This window comes from Carcharodon carcharias, chromosome 4, assembly GCF_017639515.1.
Source record: "Carcharodon carcharias isolate sCarCar2 chromosome 4, sCarCar2.pri, whole genome shotgun sequence".
NCBI classification, from domain to species: domain Eukaryota; kingdom Metazoa; phylum Chordata; class Chondrichthyes; order Lamniformes; family Lamnidae; genus Carcharodon; species Carcharodon carcharias.
This window is the reverse complement of record NC_054470.1, coordinates 122,231,469-122,252,944: the sequence shown is the minus strand read 5'-3', so window position 1 is coordinate 122,252,944 and position 21,476 is coordinate 122,231,469. Positions and strand designations below refer to the sequence as shown.

Below are 21,476 nucleotides of genomic sequence, written 5' to 3'. Positions count from 1 at the left end.
GGACAAGCTTTGGGGAGTCAGGAGGTGAGTTACTCGCTGCAGAATTCCCAGCCTCTGATCTGCTCTTGTAGCCACAGTATTTATATGTCGAGTCCGGTTCAGTTTCTGGCCAATGGTAACCCCCAGAATGGTGGTGGATATGTTCCATATCCTTCTATTCCTCTCTCCCTCATGTGTTTATCCAGCTTCCCCTTAAATGTATCTATACTATTCACCTCAACCATTCCCTTTAGTAGCAAGTTCCACATTCTCACCACCCTCTGGGTAAAGAAGTTTCTTCTCAATTCCCTGTTAGATTTATGAGTGGCTATCTCATGGTAATAGCTTATATCTTATAGCACGCAAGGCTAACGTTCCAGTGCAGTACTAAGGGAGCACTGTTGGAGGTGCCATCTTTCAGAGGAGATGTTAAATGAAGGCCCAATCTACCTGCTGGGGTGGGTGTAAAAGATCCCCATACTGCTATTTTGAAGAAGAGAAGGGTAGATACCTCCAGTGTTTGGTCAATATTTATTTCTCAACCAACATAACAAAAAAAAAATTAACAAAGAAATGGATTAGTTGTTGCCTGGCATTTGTGTGTCATGAATGTTATTTGCCACTTGTCAGCCCAACCCTGAATGCTGTCCAGGTCTTGCTGCATACGGACACAAACAGCTTCAGTATTTGAGGAGTCGCAAATAGTGTTGAACGTTGTGCAAACATCAGCGAACGTCCCCACTTCTGAATTAATGATGGAGGGAAGGTCACTGATGAAGCAGCTGAAAATGGCTGGGCCTAGGATGCTACCCTGAGGAGCTCCTGCAGTGATGTCCTGGAACAGCTTGGCTAGGGGCGCAGATAGGTCTGGAGCACAAGTCTTCAGTATTATTGCAGAATGTTATCTGGGCCCATAGCCTTTGCAGTATCCAGTACCTTCAGCCGTTTCTTGATATCACGTGGAAGAATTGAATTAGCTGAAGATTGGCATCTGTGATGCTGGAGACCCCAGGAGGAGGCCGAGATGGATCATCCACTTGGTACATCTGCCTGAAGATGGTTGCAAATACTTCAGCCTTATCTTTTGCACTGATGTGCATAATGGAAGAAGAATGGAGATAGAACAGGTCCAGGAAACTTAGACCAGTTAGCTTAATGCCAATGGTAGGAATGATAATGGATTCCTTCCTCAAAAAAGCAACAGAAAAACATCTGGAAGCTGAAAGTATAATAAAAAGTAGCCAGCAAAGATTTCAAATGGTAGATCATGCTTGGCAAACCTTGTTTAAATTCTTTGAAGATGTAACAAAATGAGAACAAGAATTAATACAGTAGATGCAATATATTTGGATTCCCAAAAAGCCTTTGATATGCTACTGCATAGTCTGAAGTCAGAATATGTAGCAAAATTGATAACAAGCCGGCTACAGAAGGAAAAACAGAGAGGAAGGGTTTAAGGTAGTTACTCAGAATGACAAATGGCAGGTCAGTGTGATACATACGGCTCAGTGCTGGAACCAATGAACCTCACAATTTGCATAAAAGATTTGGACTCAGGAATTGGATAGACAATTTCAGAATTTGTGGATGACAAAAAATTGGGGAAGGTAGTTAAGATACAAAAAGATGTTAATAAACTTGCAGAATGATCGTGCAATTGAACTTCAATGCAGTCAAATGTGAGGTAATACATTTTATTAGAAAGTATAAGGAGTCCATAGACACCTTGGAAAATATGTACGTAAATGTGAAAAAGGAGCAGAGGGATCGGGGGTAGAGACATATCAATCAATCACTAAATTAGCAACCATTAAAATATATAAAAGAAAACATTGGGTTTTATTCCCTGAGGGATAAAATTGGTGAGCAGGGAATTGGTGTCAAACTTGTACAGAACCTTGGTTAGAACTTATTTGGAGCATTTTGAATAGTGCTAGTCTCCGAATTACAGAGGCACAGGAGAAGATGCAAAAAACATTTACATGGATGATATCAGAATTGAGTGGTTATACCTGTCAGGAAAGATTGAACAGGCTGTGGCCTCTTTTCTCTAGAAAAGAGAAGATTCCGAGGTGACCTGATAGACATCTTTAAAATTATGAAAATGTTTGACAGGATAGACATAGAGAAGATGTTTCCACTAGTGGGCAAAACCAGAAGCAGGGGCCATATGTATATAAGATAATCAATAATAATTCCAATAATGAAACCACTCCTTTACTCAGAGAATGAATAGAATGTGGACCTCACTATCAGAGGCAATGTTGAGATGAATAGTCTAAAGACATTCATGGGGAGCTAAGTACAATAAGTATATGATAATATATAATATTATATATTATATAATAAATATAATAATAATTACATGAGAGAGAAATGGAAGACTATATTAATGGAATTAAATGATCTGCAGCATAAACTCCAGCACGGATCTGTTGGGCCGAAAGGCCTGTTTCTGTGCTGTAAATACTTTGTAACACTATGCAAATTTCATAACCCTTTAATGACTTTAGGTGGTTTATATTACCATGCCTGTGAGTTTGCAAAATTAGAGCCATCAGGTAATGAAAAACATTCCCCAACACAAAGATAAAATCCTTATGTAAAGTTCTCTTGAAGTTGGTCTGAATTGTGCTCCTTGTGGTACCACACTGTTTCCCTGCTCACTTTCACAAAAATAAATTCAAGGAAGGTCAAAGTTCAAGCTCTCTGCAAAAGCTCATTTCTCAGCCTTTCTCAAACGGCCTTTCTTTATGATGTGCAGCTCCACACCAGACTTACCTCTTAACTCAACTGAATCTGAATTTAATATTCTGTAGATGAGGGTGCAACCCAGTTAGGCTCTTGTGAACAGTAACCTTTGTCCCAGACTGAGTACCTTTAATCAAGATGGACACAAACACTGTTCACCATCTGTTTGTGTCTTTCTGATTTAATTATAATGGGAGATAATCGGAGGGGAGTTTTGCAGGGCTGCAACTTCCTAAAGTTGTCATTTCTTCCAGTTAATGTGGTTTGTTACTTTAACATCAGAAATATCTGCAACTTTAAAAAATGTAATAAAAATTTGAATTCTTTTACATTTTGAAAACTAGTAAAAAGAAATAACAGTTACCTTTAATTACCAACTCAGGCTAAGTAGACAAAGCAACATGGGCTGGTATTTCATTGTTAATCCACACAGTAAATTAACAGCACTTCACCCAGTAGAGTCTTTGTACAGCAGCAATCTCTGCCCAAAGGTACATTAAAATAAGAGGTGGCAAATTCCAACAAGGTCTGTTACATAGATTGCTTCAGAATAGTAGCAAATTGGGATAATTGTTCAGTTAGATGGAAAAGGATTATTGGCGTCAAGTAGTTGATTAAAAATGTAATCGAACCCTTCTGTGGAACAGTACTTAATGAAAGAAATTGAAGCCTTTGACCCTTTGATGCTAGGAACCTGTGTGAGTGGGAGTGTGGGAACAATTAGGCCCTTTCAAGGAGAAAGAAAACAATGACTTTGTGGTTTATTACTCCGCTAACTCTGCTCCTTTGCAGTGTGGCTGTATGTAATTAACAGATGTTAAGTTTAATGGCATCGGAAATGATCAATGACCACAAGTGAACACCAGAAAAACAGCCAGAAAATAACAGCAACTTCAAGTGAGGAGCTTGCTTTAAACTTCAACTTTTAACTTTAAAAACTTGGGTTTGTATCAGTATAGCAGGATGTCAGAATGTTATATATAATTTGCAATGAGAGTAGTGCAAAGTCAATGCTTCAGAGTGGTTGGTCTCTTATCAATGCCAGCACAGTTTTAACAGAGTAATGTCAAAGGATCTTGGTACATAGCTGCCAAAAATGCAGAGTACGTGGCACAAAAGATATTACGTAAGGTGTTACAAAAGGAGCAGGGGTTGAATTTCTGCAAACACTGTTCACATCATTTTTCTCTGTGGATTTATCACTGAATTTACAGCAGACTGGGAGATGCTCTGCAGAGGTTAATGGTTCCCAAGAATCCAACATTGTCATTAAACCAATGTACCCATTAAACCAACACAGCCAATAAACCAACACACAAAAAAAAACCAAAAGGGCTAATGGAATGCTGGTCTTTAAATCAAGAGCATTGGGATAGAAAAATCTGAAAATGATGCTTCCGCCTTGATCAGACCCAATCCACTTTTAGACACTACATCTCAGACTGGATCTGCTGGCCTTGGAGAGCGGACAGCACAGATTCATTCTAATGACATCAGGGTTATGGGTTAAATGAGGACAGGTTGCATAAACTAGGCTTGTATTCCCTTGGAAGGTTGAGGGGTGATCGAATTGAGATGTTTAAAATGTTAAAGATATTTGATAAGGTAGATGCAGAGAAACAATTCCCTCTGCTGGAGAATCCCGGATGAGGGGACAAGTTGGGCAAATCCATTTACGAATGATGTCAGGAAATTCTCTTCCTACAAAGCGTTGTGGAAATCTGGAACTCACTCTGCAAAAGGTTGTAGATACTGGGGGTTAATAGAACTTTTCAAGACTGAGACAGACAAGATTTATTTAATGCAAGAGTATTACGGAAGACTTGCATTTAGATGGGGCCTTTCACAACCTCAGGATGTTTCGATGTGCTTTACAGCCAACAAAGTGCTTTTGAAGTGTAATCACTGTTGTAATGTGGAAAACCCAACAACTAATTTGTGCACAGCAAGCTCCCACAAACAGCAATGTGATACTGACCAGATCATCTGTTTTGTGATATTGATTGAGCGATAAATATTGGCCAGGGAACTCTCCCCTGCTCTTCTTTGAAATAATGCCATGGGATCACCTGAGAATGCAGTTGGGACCTCAGTTTAATATTTCATCTGAAAGGTGGCCCTCCAGCAGTGCAGCACTCCCTCTGCACTGCAGCTTCAGCTTTCTTTTTTGTGCTCACCCACCACCTTCTTACTCAGAGTGGACTCACTGAGCCATACATGACACACAGAAATCAGGCTGAGTTAAAGATTACCCATGAGCAAAGTGAATGTGAATCAGGCCTCATTCTCGTCTTTTCAGCTTCGGTCCCTATGAGTTTTGCAGATCTTAACAAACCTCTCTGAGAAAGAATTACTCCTCATTTCCCCTCTTGTTCTTCTGTTAATTATTTTAAACTTGTGTCCTCTGGTACTGAGTTACTTACCAGAGCAAACAGATTTTACTTATTTACTCTGTCAAAACCCCACACAATTTGAATAGTTCTGTTAGGCTGTACCCCAATATTCCCTCCAAGGAGAACAACCCCCAGATAACTAGTAAGTGTCACATTTACCCAATGTCACACTTCAACTGATATAGTCTGGGGAGATTACCCTTCAGTGTATTGTGAACATTGCCATATATGCATTGGATGCAAGACCCAGGTCTTTAGCAGGAGCTTTATCTGTACTGTTCTGTATTTGATAATTATATAGCTATGAACTCCTGTCCTCTGCATTTGTCTGAACTGTCAGAAGCAGTTTAAATAAATTAGTTTCTCATGTCTGCAACCACACATATCCCTCAAATCGATGATGCAAGCTGAATGCAGGGACGTGTTTGCAATGCCTGGTGCCTTTTATGTCCATCCAGCTCTAAGTTTCTTGGGCGTCAGGTCATGCAACTTTAGCCCTGTACAGTCTCACACCACTTAGGAACAGTGGACTTTATAACAAAAATATAGGTCCCTAAAAACAAAACAGCTAGAGGAACTGCAGTTCATATGTGAATAAATGAAGCACACGCAGGACAAGCTGCTTGGTAATTTTAATTCATGAATGATCCTTGTTTTTCTAAAGTACAGACTCTGTAGCCCTTAGCTGTTTTTACCAAATGACACAGTGCTAATAGTGGGCTGAACAGCTGCACTTTATTAAACTTCCTAACAATAAATAATCAGTCCCTGCAACGCATTTCATCAAAGTATTACTGAAACAGAAATGAATCCACACTGTTAACTGACAGTTTCAAAATTGAGTCAATATCAACCTTAAAAAAGCATAACACTAAGCCTAATCTGAGAGCAGAATATTTAAATTACATAGTCTGAATTTTTTTCTTTAAGAAAATAATGATGAACTGGATAAATATAAAACAGCTCAGATTACAATTTACTCAGAGGGTGAGGCTGTGCCAGTGAGAAAAGGAAGATCTGCACCATAAGCTGTGAAGGTGCAACAAGATGGGGTACAGAGGAGAGAGATGAGGCAGTTTCTCCTGTGATCACTGTCCAGTGACTCCTCATTCTCAGGTGAGGGCAGAATGGGACTCAGTTGTGCTGACCCTCACACACATTCCCAATTGTCACATGAAACACAAAGTATCAGAGAGCTGTCAGCACCTTCTCAAACAGCATTTGGGGAAAAGCAGGAAACAATAATTGAAAAAAAAATCACTCCCACATGTCCAAATCAATTTTGTTTTTGTAAATGTTCTGAATAGGCAGTAAGATGGAGCTGAAAATATGAGAATGGAGAAAGAATCTGGAATTACAGCTAAGATCTAACTCTCACTCACAGAAAATGCATTTTTTTTCATCCAACATAAATGCTTGGTCCTACATTCATCCACCATAATTAGCAGGCAGTGTGGAATATGATACGCACTTAAAAAGTACAAATATCAAACATCCATGCTTAATGAATTCCTTTTTGTCATTTAATCTGAACCAAACAGACATGGGTCCAATCATATTCCCAGTGTCACTCCATAATTAAAATTGTGTTGATATCTCTCTGTAACTCAGTTGGAAATATTCCACACATTCCAAACCAGGTTGAACCCAGTTCCATTCGGAACAAATGCCTGTTGGAGTGACCAAGGGAATGCCCTCTGGTGGTGCTTTGCCACTAGCAGGAAGAGTCAAGCATTGGCCAGGATTTCTGTTTCGAATCCAGGCTGCATAAAGCACAAGGATCAATACCAGAATGGTTGCAATTTCCCCAGAAGGAAAATACCATTATACGTAAGACTCAAAGATCAAAATCAGCAATTCGAGGGAAGTGTCAGAGTATGGTATGGGAGTGTGAACCCTAGAATCAGAGAATGAGTTACCTGCTATCAGGGGCATGTACCCTGCTATCAGGGGCATGTACCCTGGTATCGGGGGTGTGTACCCTGTTTCTAGAGTGTGAATACTCTAGTATCAGAGAATGTGCACCCTGGTATCAGAGGGCATATACCATGGTATCAGGGGGTGTGTACCCCGGTATGAGAGAGTGTGTACCCTGGTATCAGGGGGTGTGTACCCTAGTATCAGAAATTGTGTAACCTGGTATGAGAGAGTATGAACCCTGGTATCAGAGACTGTGCACCCTGGTATCAAAGGACGTGTACCCTGGTTTCAGAGAGTGTGTACCCTGGTATCAGAGAGTGTGTATCCTGGCATCAGAGGATGTGTACCCTGCTTTCAGAGAGTGTGTACCCTGGTATCAGAGAGTGTGTATCCTGGCATCAGAGGGCATGCGCCTTCATATCAAAAAGTGTGTACTGTGATTTCAGAGGGTGTGTACCCTGCTATGTGAGAGTGTGCACCCTGGTATCAGAGAATGTGCACCTTGGTATCAGAGATGTGTACCCTGGTATCAGAGAGTGTGAACCCTGGTTTCAGAGAGTGTGAACCCTGGTATCAGAGGCGTACATTCTGGTATCAATGGGGCTGTACCTTGGTATGAGAGGATGGGTGAAATCGGAACTAACAATTATTTTTTGATCAATCTGCTGCATATATGAATGAATGCATTGGGTTTCTTTCACCCTTGAAAGTGAATGGTACATTTTATTTAATGCAAATGTCACTGTCACTTGTGTATTTTATTTTTTGAGAGAAATGTGAAAACCTTTCAAGGTGTGGAGGGTGATGCGACTGAGAAAAATGCTTCTTTAAATCTTTTAAAAATCTAAAGTAGCTAGTGTATTTAAATCTGTAGATAACATCACAGTGCATCACTCTTTCACTCATGCTTGAAATCATAGCTCAGGAGTATAATTCTATACAAATACTGAATTTATTTTCATTCCATTGCGAAAAAAACAGGGTTTTCCCAAGGTTTAGAGAACTGGCTGCCTGTACAGTATTGTACGTTAAGCCAAAAATTTATAGCTTTACAGCAAAGTTTAGGTTACTCGACAGGCAGTATATTATAACTATATAAAACCCACGTGTAGTTAATACGTACTTAGCATTTCACCACAAAACCCCCCAGTACTGGCAAAGGGAGATCAGCTTTTTCCTGGAAGCTAATGTTCATCTGGATTCTTTATTAACTCAGTGTTGAAGTGGATTCTGAGACCTGCTTTATATATCTCACCTCAGTAACAATGCCTATCCATTTTTTGTACACAAGGCAATAGGAATTGCTGCTTAACTTGGGGTTTGAACTCTAGCACTTTTGCCCACCCTACTCTTGCCACTTCCCCCCCTGTCTAACCTGATAGTTATAGCAAAACCCTTTTAAAAATTACAATAGAGTAACACATCCAACATCTAACAAGCAAGCCCTGTGCATCCGCACATGCAGAAAATACAAGTTTGTTAGTAGATCTACACAGAAGCGTGATGAAGGCAAATCCATGGCAACCAATATCTCTGACTTAGAAAAGGGGCTAAGGCTGTGGATCAATTCAACATAACACTGTCTAACAACAGCAACTTGCATTTACGTAGCATCTTTAATGTGGTAAAATACCCCAAGGTGCTTCACAGTGCATAATCACTCAGATTTTACACTGAGCCAAATAGGGAGATATTAAGATAAGTGACCAAAAGTTTAGGCAAAAGGTAGGTTTTAAGGAAAATCTTAAGGGCTGAGGGTGAGGTGGAGAGGTTGAGGGAGGGAATTCCTGAGCTTAGGGCCTAGGCAGCAGAGGCAGGCCTGCCAATGATGAAGCGATTGAAATCAGGGATATTCAAGAGGCCAGAAATAGAGGAGTACAGAGACCTCCAGAAGTTGTAGGGATGAAACATTACCTCGTATTTTGCCATGATAATAATGGTGAGGCTATCAGCATTCCCACTTAACAAGGAATAAATTAAAAAGCAAATTCCAAAGACTACATGTTCACTGATGATTGCACAATGTTCAGTATCATTCGCGACTCCTCAGATACTGAAGCAGCCCATGTCCAAACGCAGCAAGACCTGGACAACAACTTTAGGTCTTGAACTCCCTCCTCCATCCCCACCCCCTTTCTGTTTCTTCCCCCCTTCCTTTTGTTTTTTCCAATAATTTATATAGATTTTTCTTTTCCCATCTATTTCCATTATTTTTAAATCTTTTATGCCCCCCCCCACCCCCGCTAGAGCTATACCTTGAGTGCCCTACCATCCATTCTTAATTAGCACATTCATTTAGATAATATCACCAACTTCAACACCTCTTTGTTCTTTTGTTCTTTTATCTGTGACATCTTTTGATTATCTGCTCCTATCACTGCTTGCTTGTCCCTACAACCACACCACCCCCTCCACTCCTCTCCCCACACCCAACCTCCCATCGCACCCCCACCCCCCCGCCCCCACCTTAAACCAACTTATATTTCACCCCTCTTCTTGAATTCACCTAGTTCTGTTGAAGGGTCATGAGGACTCGAAACGTCAACTCTTTTCTTCTCTACCAATGCTGACAGACCTGCTGAGTTTTCCAGGTAATTCTGTTTTTGTTCTGTACAATGTCCAGGCTTGGGCTGACAAGTAGAAAGTAACATTCGTATCACACAAGTGCCAGGCAATGACAATCTCCAACAAGGGAGAATCTAACCATTGCCCCGACATTCAATGTCATTACCATCACTGAATCCCCCACTACCAACATCCTGGGGGTTACCATTGACCAGAAATTGAACTGGACTAGCCACATAAATACTGGGGCTACAAGAGCAGGTCAGAGGCTAGGAATCCTGCAGCGAGTAACTCACCTTCTGACTCCCCAAAGCCTGTCCACCATCTACAAGGCACAAGTCAGGAGTGTGATGGAATACTCGCCACTTGCCTGGATGAGTTAACTTAACGCTTCAAGTCCACATGACTCTACTTCAGAGCTCTGAAGAGGAATCATGTGGATGCGGAAAGTTAACTGTTTCTCTCTCCACAGATGCTGTCAGACCTGCTGAGTCTTTCCAGGTATTTTTGTTTTTATTTTGCTCTGAACAGCTTCTGATTGTCTTGTTCTGTCGACAGTTCATCCTTAACAAAGGGACTTGTGCATTTCACAAGTAGCATGATTGCGCATATTTTAATTAAGCATTTGTTTGATTTTCAGGTCTGTCTAGAGCTGATATTGCCAAAGTCACATGATCAGTCACTAGTCATCTTAAAAGCTGTTATCTCCGTTTTAAAATAGAGCTTTAAAAATTGTAATATCTTCGTGCCTTTATTGGGCATGACAGTAATGATGCAGGGTTAATTAGTAATCTCATAGTAAAAGATCATTGGGAAATAATGATCATAATACAATTGAATTCCATATTAAGTTCGAGAGTGACATATGAGTCCCAAACAGGAATTTTAAACTTAAACAAAGCCAATTACATAGGTGTGCAGGGAAAACTGTCTAAGGTTGATTGTGTAACCAGACTTAAAGATTTGGTGATGAATAAATAGTGGGAAAACATGTAAAGAAACAATTCAAAATATTTAATAAAATATATTCCACTGAAAAGCAAAACTCACCCAGAAAGCTCCATTTGTGGTTCACTAAGGAGTTTAAGGATAGTATTAGATTAAAATAAAAAGGTTTATAATCTTGCAAAGAATACTCGCAAGTCTGAGGATTGGGAGTGTTTTAGAAACCAGCAGAGGGCCACCAAAAAGTTGATAAAAAAGGGGAAATATAGAATATGAGAGTAAACTAGCTAGGAATTTAAAAAAAACAGATTGTAAGAGCTTTTATAAGTATATAAAAAGGAAGAGAGTAGCTAAAGTAAATGCTGGTCCCTTAGAAACAGATACAGAAGAAATTATCATTGGGAATAAGGAGATGGAAGGGCCATTGAACAAATATTTTGTGCCCAGCTTCACAGTAAAAGACATAAGTTACATACCTGAAATAGAGGGTAACCTAAGAGCAAAAGCGAGTGAGAAAATTAGGGTAATTAATGTCAGCAAAGTAAAAGAATTGGAGAAGTTTGAGGGACTAAAACCTGACAAATCTGATGGCCTATACCCTAGGGTTCTAAAAGATAGTCAGGTGTGGCACTTTTTTGAATTAAACAAAAGCATGGTGCATAATAATTCCCTGGTGCATGCTCCATGACAATGCCTTGACCAGAGTCCACTTGCCAACCAATCAGCATCCTTTTCTCATGCAGCATAAATTGTTGCTCCCTTTGAAATTTGGCATTCTTGTGTGTTTCCTGATGAGTGCAAGATGAAAAGCTTCAACAGCATGTCTCTTTTTTCAGAAATACTGAAGTTCTGTACTACTAAGCAAGGAAATAGACAGGTTCAGTGAATGGGCAACAAGATGGCTGAAGGAGCATAATGTTGGGAAATGTGAGGTTATTCACTTTGATTGTAAGAATAGAGAGCAGAATATTTTGTAAAAGTTGTGAAACTTGTAAAAGTTGATGTTCAAAGGGACTTGGGTGTACATGTTCAAGGAACACACAGTTAGCACACAGGTGCAGCAAGCAATTAGAAAGGTAAGTGGCATGTTGGCCTCTATTGCAAGGCGAGTGGAGTACAAGATAAAGGAGCCTTGCTATGTATGTAAAGGGCTTTGGTGAGATGATACCTGGAATGCTGCGTGTTGTGTCAATCTCCATATTTAAGGAAGATATGTTTGCATTGGCAGCAATACTGCGAAGGATCACTAGATTGGTCCCGGGGGTGAGAGGGTTGTTCTACAATGACAGACTGAATAAATTGGGCCTATACTCTCTGGGGTTTGGAAGAATGAGAAGTGATCTCATTAAAACATACAAGAATCTGAAGGGGCTTGACAGGATAGATACTATGTGGTTGTTTTTCCTGGCTAGGTAATTGAGAACATGGGGACACAGTCTCGGGATAAGGGACTGATCATTTAAGATTGAGATGAAGAGAAATTTCTTCACTCAAAGGGCTGTGAATCTTTGGAATTCTCTATCTCAGAGGGTTGTGGATGCTCAGTCATTGACTATATTTAAGGCTGAATGAAAAAATTATGGTTTTATTTAGTGTGCAATGTACCTTTAAGAATAATATTTGTTAGGCAAGATCACATGATCTGTAGTAACCAATAGGAGAGTAGTGTGCGCTACCCCAGGAGTTTGTGTAGAGATAGAGTTGGAGTTGAAAGCACATGTGTAGTTGCTGCTGAGTATATTGTAAGTAAACTTAATGTTTCCACCCAACAAATGTCTGTGGATCACTCTATCATTAATAGTACAACTCAGCCACCCTACAACACTGAGTCAGACAGATTTTTGGTCTCTCAGGGAATCGAGTGATATGGCGAACATGCAAGAAAAATGGAGTTGAAGATCAGTCATGATCATATTGAATGGCAGAGCAAGCTCGGCAGTCTGTATATTCTACTCCTGATCTTACTTAGTTTCTTATGACAGCCAGGGTGCACAGCAAGCACTACCAGCATGAATCTTCCAGCCAGACAGCAAAAAGCACCCTTTGCTTCACTCTAGCAATATGTCTTTAACCCAACCTCAAAAGAATGAGTCCTGCTGCACAGCGTAAGTTGATCATGACATTTGCAACCTTTATGAACTTTATCATTGAGTAGAAGAGTACAACTTAGGGAGCATCATGGAATGCAGGAGATGCTGTGGACAATTCTGCCCAATATTTGGACTTTGCATGAATTTTCTATTCTGATGAGTTGTGTCTGCACAGCAGAATGTCTGATGGAGTTGGATGTATTTCAGGAGCCCTTGGGGCACAATGGTTCGCACCATGAAGTTGATGCTCTTCAGCCACGATCTGCACCCAGAAAATAGGTGGAGCAAGGCTCAATTTTTGTTCATTCATGCCCTTCTACAGCTGACTTCCCTAGTGTGGAGAAAGTAGTTCATTTTAAATCTGATTATTCTAATTGAAATAAATTATCCAGTTCTGACCTGCATTGTTTACCCTGTTCCTGCTCTATGTCTTGTTATAAAGAAAAACCTGCTATTAATGTTCACACATTTGCTTTAGTACCGCACCAACAATTCAGTACCAATGCGCCAGTGTGCTGGGTGCTATTAACAGTTAGTCATCATTCTTAATTCAATACCATCACCTCAAAGAATGGTGGAAAAACAAAGAACTGAATTAGATCTTTGTCTGAATGAAGCACTGTGAGAATTTATCACCGGCCTTAAAACAGCATATAACAGCTGAAATATTTCAGGGCAAAGAAAAAATCTATATTCAAGAGGAAGTCAATGAAACAAGAGGCTGCTACCAAAATATTTGTCCTCCTTTGAAGTAGTCTTCCATCCACTTAGAAAAAAATGTTTGGTGAACATGTTCATTGACTAATAACACAGATCACATTTGTGAATTATATAGAAATGTAAGAATAAATTGTGTAAAATTGTAATGTTTTAGTCTCTCAGTGGTTTGCTCTTTCCCAAGTGTCTAGTCATAAACTCATGCTTGAAATTCATTCTTTCATCCTCTCATCAGATATACATCCTAATACAGAAAACCTCTCATACCTATCATCACTAAAAGTCATGCTACAGGTTAACGAGGCCATAAAAAAACAAACCAAGCACTAGACTTTATTTCTAGAGGGATAGAATTGAAAAGTAGGGAAGTTATATTAAACTTGTATTGAACTTTCACTAGACCAGATTTGGAGCACTGTGTGCAGTTCTGGTCATCATATTATAAAAAGGAAATGGAGGCACTGGAGAGGGTGCAAAGAAGAATTACAAGGATGATACAAGAAATGCATGGATGTACATATCAGGGAAGAATTTACTGGCTGAGTCTCTTTTCTCTTAAATAAAGGTGACTGAGGGATGACTGAAAAGAGGTCTTTAAAATTATGAAAGGTTTTGATGGAGTGGATACAGAGAAAACATAAGAGCAAAACTATAGGACATTAATATGATATAAAATAGTCACCAAGAAATCCAACAGACAATTCAGAAGAAACTGAGAACGGAGTACTGATTGGTTGGCAAGTGGAGGTGTTACCATGGAGAATACAACAGGGTACAGTTAACTGCCAAGCTTTTGTTTAAATTCAAACCAGGCAGGTGGACTCTGATTGATCAAGACACTGCTATGGGGAATGAACCATGGAATGGCTGTCCCCCAAGCATTTTTTTAGTTAACAAAGGCACAATGCATGGACATGCTCCTTCTCTCTGCAAAGGGCAGCCCTGTGTGTGAATATGTGTGGCTTCTAGCATGCATAAGTGAGTCGCACTGTGGGCCTGACCGATAATCTTAAATTGGTTGTCAATATAATTCTTATCAGGATTGTTTAGCAAGTGTTGTCCAATTGCAGAATCACATCTAATGTTAGACACTGTGTTTTGAGTTTTGCAAGCACAGGCTGGTTGGCTATGGTCAGTCCTTTTCCTGGTGTGTACAGCCAAAGGGACGTGCTGTATTATGATCCACCAGTCGCTGGGACGCATGATCTACATACCTGACATCAGACCACCACTGAAATTCATATACCACATTACTCATGTGTGATAGGCACTTTCAGTCCTGAAAAGTCTACCTAGTCTACCTCACATTACCTTTGGAAGGGTAAGGTGTCTCAAAAATTTGAGCACCAGGTGAAGCTAGCTGTTTCATACTGCTACTATGCAGTAGCAACAGGAGTGGTGTTCACCACTAACAGGATGCTGCCAATAAGGCAAAAAGACATTCTGCTTATCACAGTCTGTGCTTGCAAAACTCAAAACACAGAGTCTAACATTAGATGTGATTCTGTGACCAGACAACATTTGCTAAACGATCCTGCTAAAAGTTACACTGACAACTTGCTGTGTAGAAGAAACTGGTTAATAATTTCCTTTCAAGTTAGGGCTACTTAGGAATAAATGGAATAGAATTATGAAACTTGGAATATACATCTGTTCATGCATGAAGGTTGATTTTTTTAAACTTATGGCAGCATGATTAAGACTTAATAACTAATCTCAATCAGACTTGATATTATAGGTAAACAACTTACATTATCTTTAAGGTTGAAAAATACCCCAAGATGCTTGACAGGTGCAGAAGCCATGCCAAAATTAGAGTGGTAACCAAAGGCTCGCTCAAAGAGGGAGTGTTAAAGGAGGGGGAGAGCTGGAGGAGTTTAGGGAGGGAGTTACAGAACTTGGGACATGGTCACCAGTGGACAGACAAGGGGCCCTGTGCAGTTGGAAGAGATTCCAGACACAGTGAGGAATAGGCCATAATGCGATTTAAACACAAAAAATATTATTTTTAGATTTGAGGTGTTGGGGGGACCAGGAACTAATGTAGGTAATAAATAACTAATATAACTAATGTAAGTCAGCAAACAAAAGGCTGATGGATGAACAGGACTCAATGTGGGGGAGGATGTATATATACATATTGTTGTTGTTAAAGTCTCGTGTAGTTGTCCACATTTTATCACTGTTGTCATGATCTTTGATAATACTTTTATATTAAGATTTTATGATTGAAACTCATTGGTAATGGGGATTGCTGTCACAATGTAGTTTTAAACTTCCCATTCTCTTTTGTTACCCCCCCTCTCCCAGTCCTTTCTTCTCCACAACAACCCTTCTTTCTCGTAGCCTCTCTGCTGACATTGCTCTTCTCTGTCATCCTGATTCTGCCATTTATCTTGCTCCTCTTTCACCGTGATATCTTTCTTACCCTCCCTTTATTTTTTAAATTTAATTGCCCCACTCATTTGCCTTTCTCCTCCAGCCTTGTCTTTTCTTCTTGCCCGTCTCACTCTCATTGCTTATTCAACTTTCATCTCAGCTTCTGTTTCCTTAATTATTTTTTCAGCTATCAAGACGCCAGCAGACATAGACGTGTAAAAGGGGTAAAATGTAGACAAAAACAAATCATCACACTGAAAGGAATTCATTTTAAAAATTACAGAGATCCTACAAAGCTAAATAGAACTTCAGAGAAAGAAATCAATAATTCTTTACAATGTATTTATCATCAACAAAATGAACCTTGCACACAGACACTAAAATAAACTCGACAATAGCACAGATGGAGACAAACATTGGATGTATGATTCAGCTTATAAGACGAAAGCCTGCGTGTCCACATGAATTACTGCAGACAAGTACACAAGACACTGACACCACAACAGAGTGAATAAAACAGACTGAACGCAAAACAAAACAATGACCCGCAACAAAGTCACAAACACAAATTGAGGGAACAAATATCAGATAGAGGGAGAGGAGGGGAGGGGTGTCAGGAAATGTGTTGCCGGAGGAGGGGTCAGAGGGTAGTTGGAGGGGGTATCGATGGGTGAGGACACAGGGGGTGTCAGAGAGTGGATCACTCACTGTGAGCAGCGCTACATAAAATCTTAATAATAGATCATTTTGTTGAAAAAACCAATGTGGATATAAAGTTGTGTATTCTCTGAATCACTTGAGTACAGAAGCTGCTACTGCTGAAATATGGATTTTAATTATTACTAAAGAGCAGATAGTTCACTGGAGGGATTGCTGTTCACTTGGTGGAGGGGGCTGCTGGCACCTTGCATATGGTAAGTCTGAGCCCAGTGGAAGCTGATACTTCTTAATATTATACATTTGGAAACAATCTTCAGCAGCAGTAAGATGTGTAATCGTATATGATCCTCATTAATAAATTCACAATGAAGGTTTTGAAGTTTTCTAAACAATTTAACAAAATTAAAGTATTTGTAGTTTGGGCTAGTAGTTCCACCAAGTTTTCATCACCTTTAAAAACATAAACAATTTATAACTCAGCCTGTTTCATGGAAATTAAAGGAAAACATATGATAGAAATATTTCTGTAAGGCAGTAAGTTTCACCTGCAATGATCCTACATACCAGTCTGTGACATTGGGAATGGGCAGTCAGTAACTACATCTGTATATTTCCTGGCAATGCTAGCTTACAGAGAATAAATAGGGAGCTTCAACTAAATGTCACATGTTACAATATGTTCAATATCCAACAGTTTGCTTGCTTATGTCAGAGAATATATTTTGAATGTAGGTGCCCTGTGGCAACACAAAGAATTCCCAACATCTTTACATGTAAATAATGCCTCCTCTCTTTCTGTTTAACAAGTGTGTCAGTGTAAAAATAGCATTCTGCACTTAAGCAAAGTGCCATTTCTAATTCTTCTCACCTACTCCTTCTTACATTGCCAATTGTTCCCAATACAGGAGGATTTTATGGGCTTAACCCGCCCACAACTAATTTGTCCAGGCTTGTAGCAGGCCAAATGTATTTCATTGAAGCACAGTGGCTACTTTCAATCCATCTGTATGAAACCCAAGATACAAAAGGGTAGACCGACTGTGTCAGCTTGCTCCTGCCCCACTGAACTCATTTATAGTTATCTTGACTCCCTTCTCTCTCCCCTTGTCCAGTCCCTTCCCACCTACATCCGTGATTCCTCTGACACCTTACATCACATCAATAATTTCCAGTTCCCTGGCCCCAAGCACTTCCTCTTCACCATGGACGTCCAATCCCTCTACACCTCCATCTCCAACCAGGATGGTCTGAGGGGCCTTAGCTTCTTCCTCGAACAGAGGCCCGAACAATCCCCATCCACCACTACTCTCCTCCGTCTGGCTGAACTTGTTCTCACACTGAACAATTTCTCCTTCAACTCCTCTCACTTCCTCCGAATAAAAGGTGTGGCTATGGGTACCCGCATGGGCCCCAGCTATGCCTGTCTCTTTATGGGGTATGTGGAACATTCCTTGTTCCAGTCCTACTCCGGCCCCCTTCCACAACTTTTTCTCCAGTACATCGATGATTACTTCGGTGCTGCTTCATGCTCTCGTCGGGACTTGGAAAAATTTATTAATTTTGCTTCCAATCTCCACCCCTCCATCATTTTCACATGGTCCATCTCTGACCCTTCCCTTCCTTGACCTCTCTATCACAATCTCTGGTGATAGACTGTCCACCAATATCCATTACAAGCCAACCGACTCCCACAGCTACCTTGACTACAGCTCCTCACACCCCGCTTCCTGTAAGAACTCCATCCCATTCTCTCAGTTCCTTCGCCTCCGTCGCATCTGTTCTGATGATGCTACCTTCAAAAGCAGTTCCTCTGACATGTCCTCCTTCTTCCTTAACCGAGGTTTTCCACCCACGGTTGTTGATAGGGTCCTCAACCGTGTCCGGCCCATCTCCTGCGCATCCGCCCTCATGCCTTCTCCTCCCTCCCAGAAACATGATAGGGTCCCCCTTGTCCTCACTTATCACCCCACCAGCCTCCACATTCAAAGGATCATCCTCCGCCATTTCCGCCAACTCCGGCATGATGCCACCACCAAACACATCTTCCCTTCAACCCCCCTGTCGGCATTCCGTAGGGATTGTTCCCTCCGGGACACCCTGGTCCACTCCTCCATCACCCCCTACTCCTCAACCTCCACCTATGGCACCTCCCCATGCCCACGCAAAAGATGCAACACCTGCCCCTTCACTTCCTCTCTCCTCACCGTTCAAGGGCTCAAACACTCCTTTCAAGTGAAGCAGCATTTCACTTGCATTTCCCCCAACTTAGTCTACTGCATTCGTTGCTCCCAATGCGGTCTCCTCTACATTGGAGAGACCAAACGTAAACTGGGCGACCGCTTTGCAGAACACCTGCGGTCTGTCCGCAAGAATGACCCAAACCTCCCTGTCGCTTACCATTTTAACACTCCACCCTGCTCTCTTGCCCACATGTCTGTCCTTGGCTTACTGCATTGTTCCAGTGAAGCCCAACACAAACTGGAGGAACAGCAGCTCATCTTCCGACTAGGCACTTTACAGCCTTCCGGACTAAATATTGAATTCAACAACTTTAGAACTTGAACATCCCCACCCCCTTTCTGTTTCTTCCCCCCTTCCTTTTGTTTTTTTCCAATAATTTATATAGATTTTTCTTTTCCCATCTATTTCCATTATTTTTAAATCTTTTATGCCCCCCCACCCCCACTAGAGCTGTACTTTGAGTGCCCTACCATCCAATCTTAATTAGCACATTCGTTTAGATAATATCACCAACTTCAACACCTCTGTGTTCTTTTGTCTGTGACATCTTTTGATTATCTGCTCCTATCACTGCTTGCTTGTCCCTACAACCACATCACCCCCCTCCACTTCTCTCCCCCAACCCAACCCACCACCACACCACCGCCCCCCCGTCCCCCCACCTTAAACCAGCTTATATTTCACCCCTCTCCTTGGATTCACCCAGTTCTGTTGAAGGGTCATGAGGACTCGAAACGTCAACTCTTTTCTTCTCCGCCGATGCTGCCAGACCTGCTGAGTTTTCCCAGGTAATTCTGTTTTTGTTTTGGATTTCCAGCATCCGCAGTTTTTTGTTTTTATACAAAACGGTTTACTGGCAGAATTGACAATCTCACTGAGAGGGACCACAAGTATAACTAAAACAGTCACACTGGTGAAACAAGGTGTACCTGAGGTTAAGGGATACTGTTGGGATGGAGCAAATGATTTTACACCTGTTCTGTGTTTCATTTCCAACAGTGGCATCACCCTCAGCAGGCAGGAGAGTGAACAGTGAACCAGGCAGTAAAGGAAAAAGGAAGAGTTTACCGGCTGCTGAGGCACCGTCGTAGTGAGTATGAAGCTCCCCCAGCACATGTCCGTGAGCATTCACTCCAGGGACCCCAGGCATCCCACTGGGAGTCTCCATTCTCTTCAGATCGAGACGTCCGTGAACTCTGCAATACACAAGTTAATCTTTGTCTGAAAATATCCTGATACATTCAAAGCAGCAGATTCCAAAGCAGAAAGCATCAGCAGAAATGACATGCCCTGCTTTATGTAAGATTGAGTGTAGTTCAGTGTGGGGCTTATGCCCTGAAGGTAGATTGAGCATTATTAAGAATAATATGGGGTTATTTATTTAAGGATTAGTGAACAGTTCATATTCAACTTCAGGTCTTTTAATGTGGAAACTTTGATCTTTTTTATTAGATTAGTTTCTAATGTTATAATTCAGCAACTTCTAGAGAATTCTATTCTTCCACGAAAGCAACTTAATTTTCAGATGTAAAGATTTACCCGAAGGAGTGCTGTTTCTGAATAAAACATTCTAAAATAACATTATATTAAATGACTAAACCGTTAAAAGGTGAGTTGAGTCTGGATTATTTCCACAACCTAAAATATCCACCATATATCCACATTCCACCCTCTGCCATTCATTCAGCTCCTTCCTCCACCCACTCTCCATCTCACCAGGTACTAAATCGATGGTGATAATCTCCACTTTGTGGCAGTGTTTTAACTGGAAATGTTCTATGGTTTTGCAACAGGTAAGCGCATTGGAGTCTCAGACTCCATCTATCAGACTGATCTCTGAGATCAGGCTGTAGAATTACATATTATTGGGACCCACTATGTTAGTCTAACTGACTCCCAGGTATTAATGTTCCACTTACAACTAACCTGAGCTTGAGTCAATGCTTTCTCCTCAACTGGTTTCAATCACCTGAGGAGGTCAGAGATTTTATTTTTTTTTTATTCATTTACGGGATATGGGCTTCGCTGACTGGGCCAGCATTCATTGCCCATCCCTAGTTGCCCTTGAGAAGGTGGTGCTGAGCTGCCTTCTTGAACCACTTCAGTCCATGTGGTGTAGGTACACCCACAGTGCTGTTAGGGAGGGAGTTCCAGGATTTTGACCCAGCAACAATAAAGGAACAGCCGATATATTTCCAAGTCAGGATATTGGGCCTGGGTTTTCATTCAATATTTTTGGCTCTCCCAGGTGGAGAAGGTGTTGTGATATCATGTGAGATGGGGTGGAGAGGGGGAGTATGGTATGGAATGCGGTTGGGAGGTTATGAGGTGCAGAGGGGGTGTGATATGAGATGGAGTGGGAGATGCAGTGTGTGATGATGTATGGAGGGAAGTGTGTATTTAATGCTTTAGGCGGTGTGAGCATGGCAAGTCTTCATGCAGCAGCTCGATTTTCCCTGACATACCTCTCTCTGTTTTTGTACAGGCTCACTGCATTTTCACAAAAGGATTTAGGATAGCTGAGAGGATGGTAACTGTTTTCACATTTTAATCAAAGTTAGATCACATACAAAAAGTGTAAAAGTGCACTTTAACACAGTTCACTTCAAAAAGAAAATGAGCCAAAACGTTTTTCAGGAAAACAACATCCTTTAAACCCTCAGTGTTACACACAATGAAAAACTGAATCCAGGTCCAATTGCTGTGCAGATCATCAGGGTGTTTTCCCTCCAGATTCCGTATATCCTGAGGGTGTCAGCGACTGAAGATGGCAGGGGTGGTGAGACTGCATCACCAGGAGAAGCCTGGGTTTCAATGCCTGGTGGAAGTTTGTTGA

At 41.0% G+C, this 21,476-nt stretch overlaps 1 protein-coding gene across 1 annotated transcript in view; it reads right to left on the bottom strand.

The window, feature by feature from the left end:
- The window catches only part of LOC121276861 (ADAMTS-like protein 1), a 572,059-nt gene that overhangs the window by 253,667 nt on the left and 296,916 nt on the right, over positions 1-21,476 (bottom strand). The window contains exon 3 of the mRNA XM_041185436.1: positions 19,709-19,836. Within this exon, the coding sequence (XP_041041370.1) occupies positions 19,709-19,836 (128 nt within the window). The remainder of the gene's footprint in view (positions 1-19,708; positions 19,837-21,476) is intronic.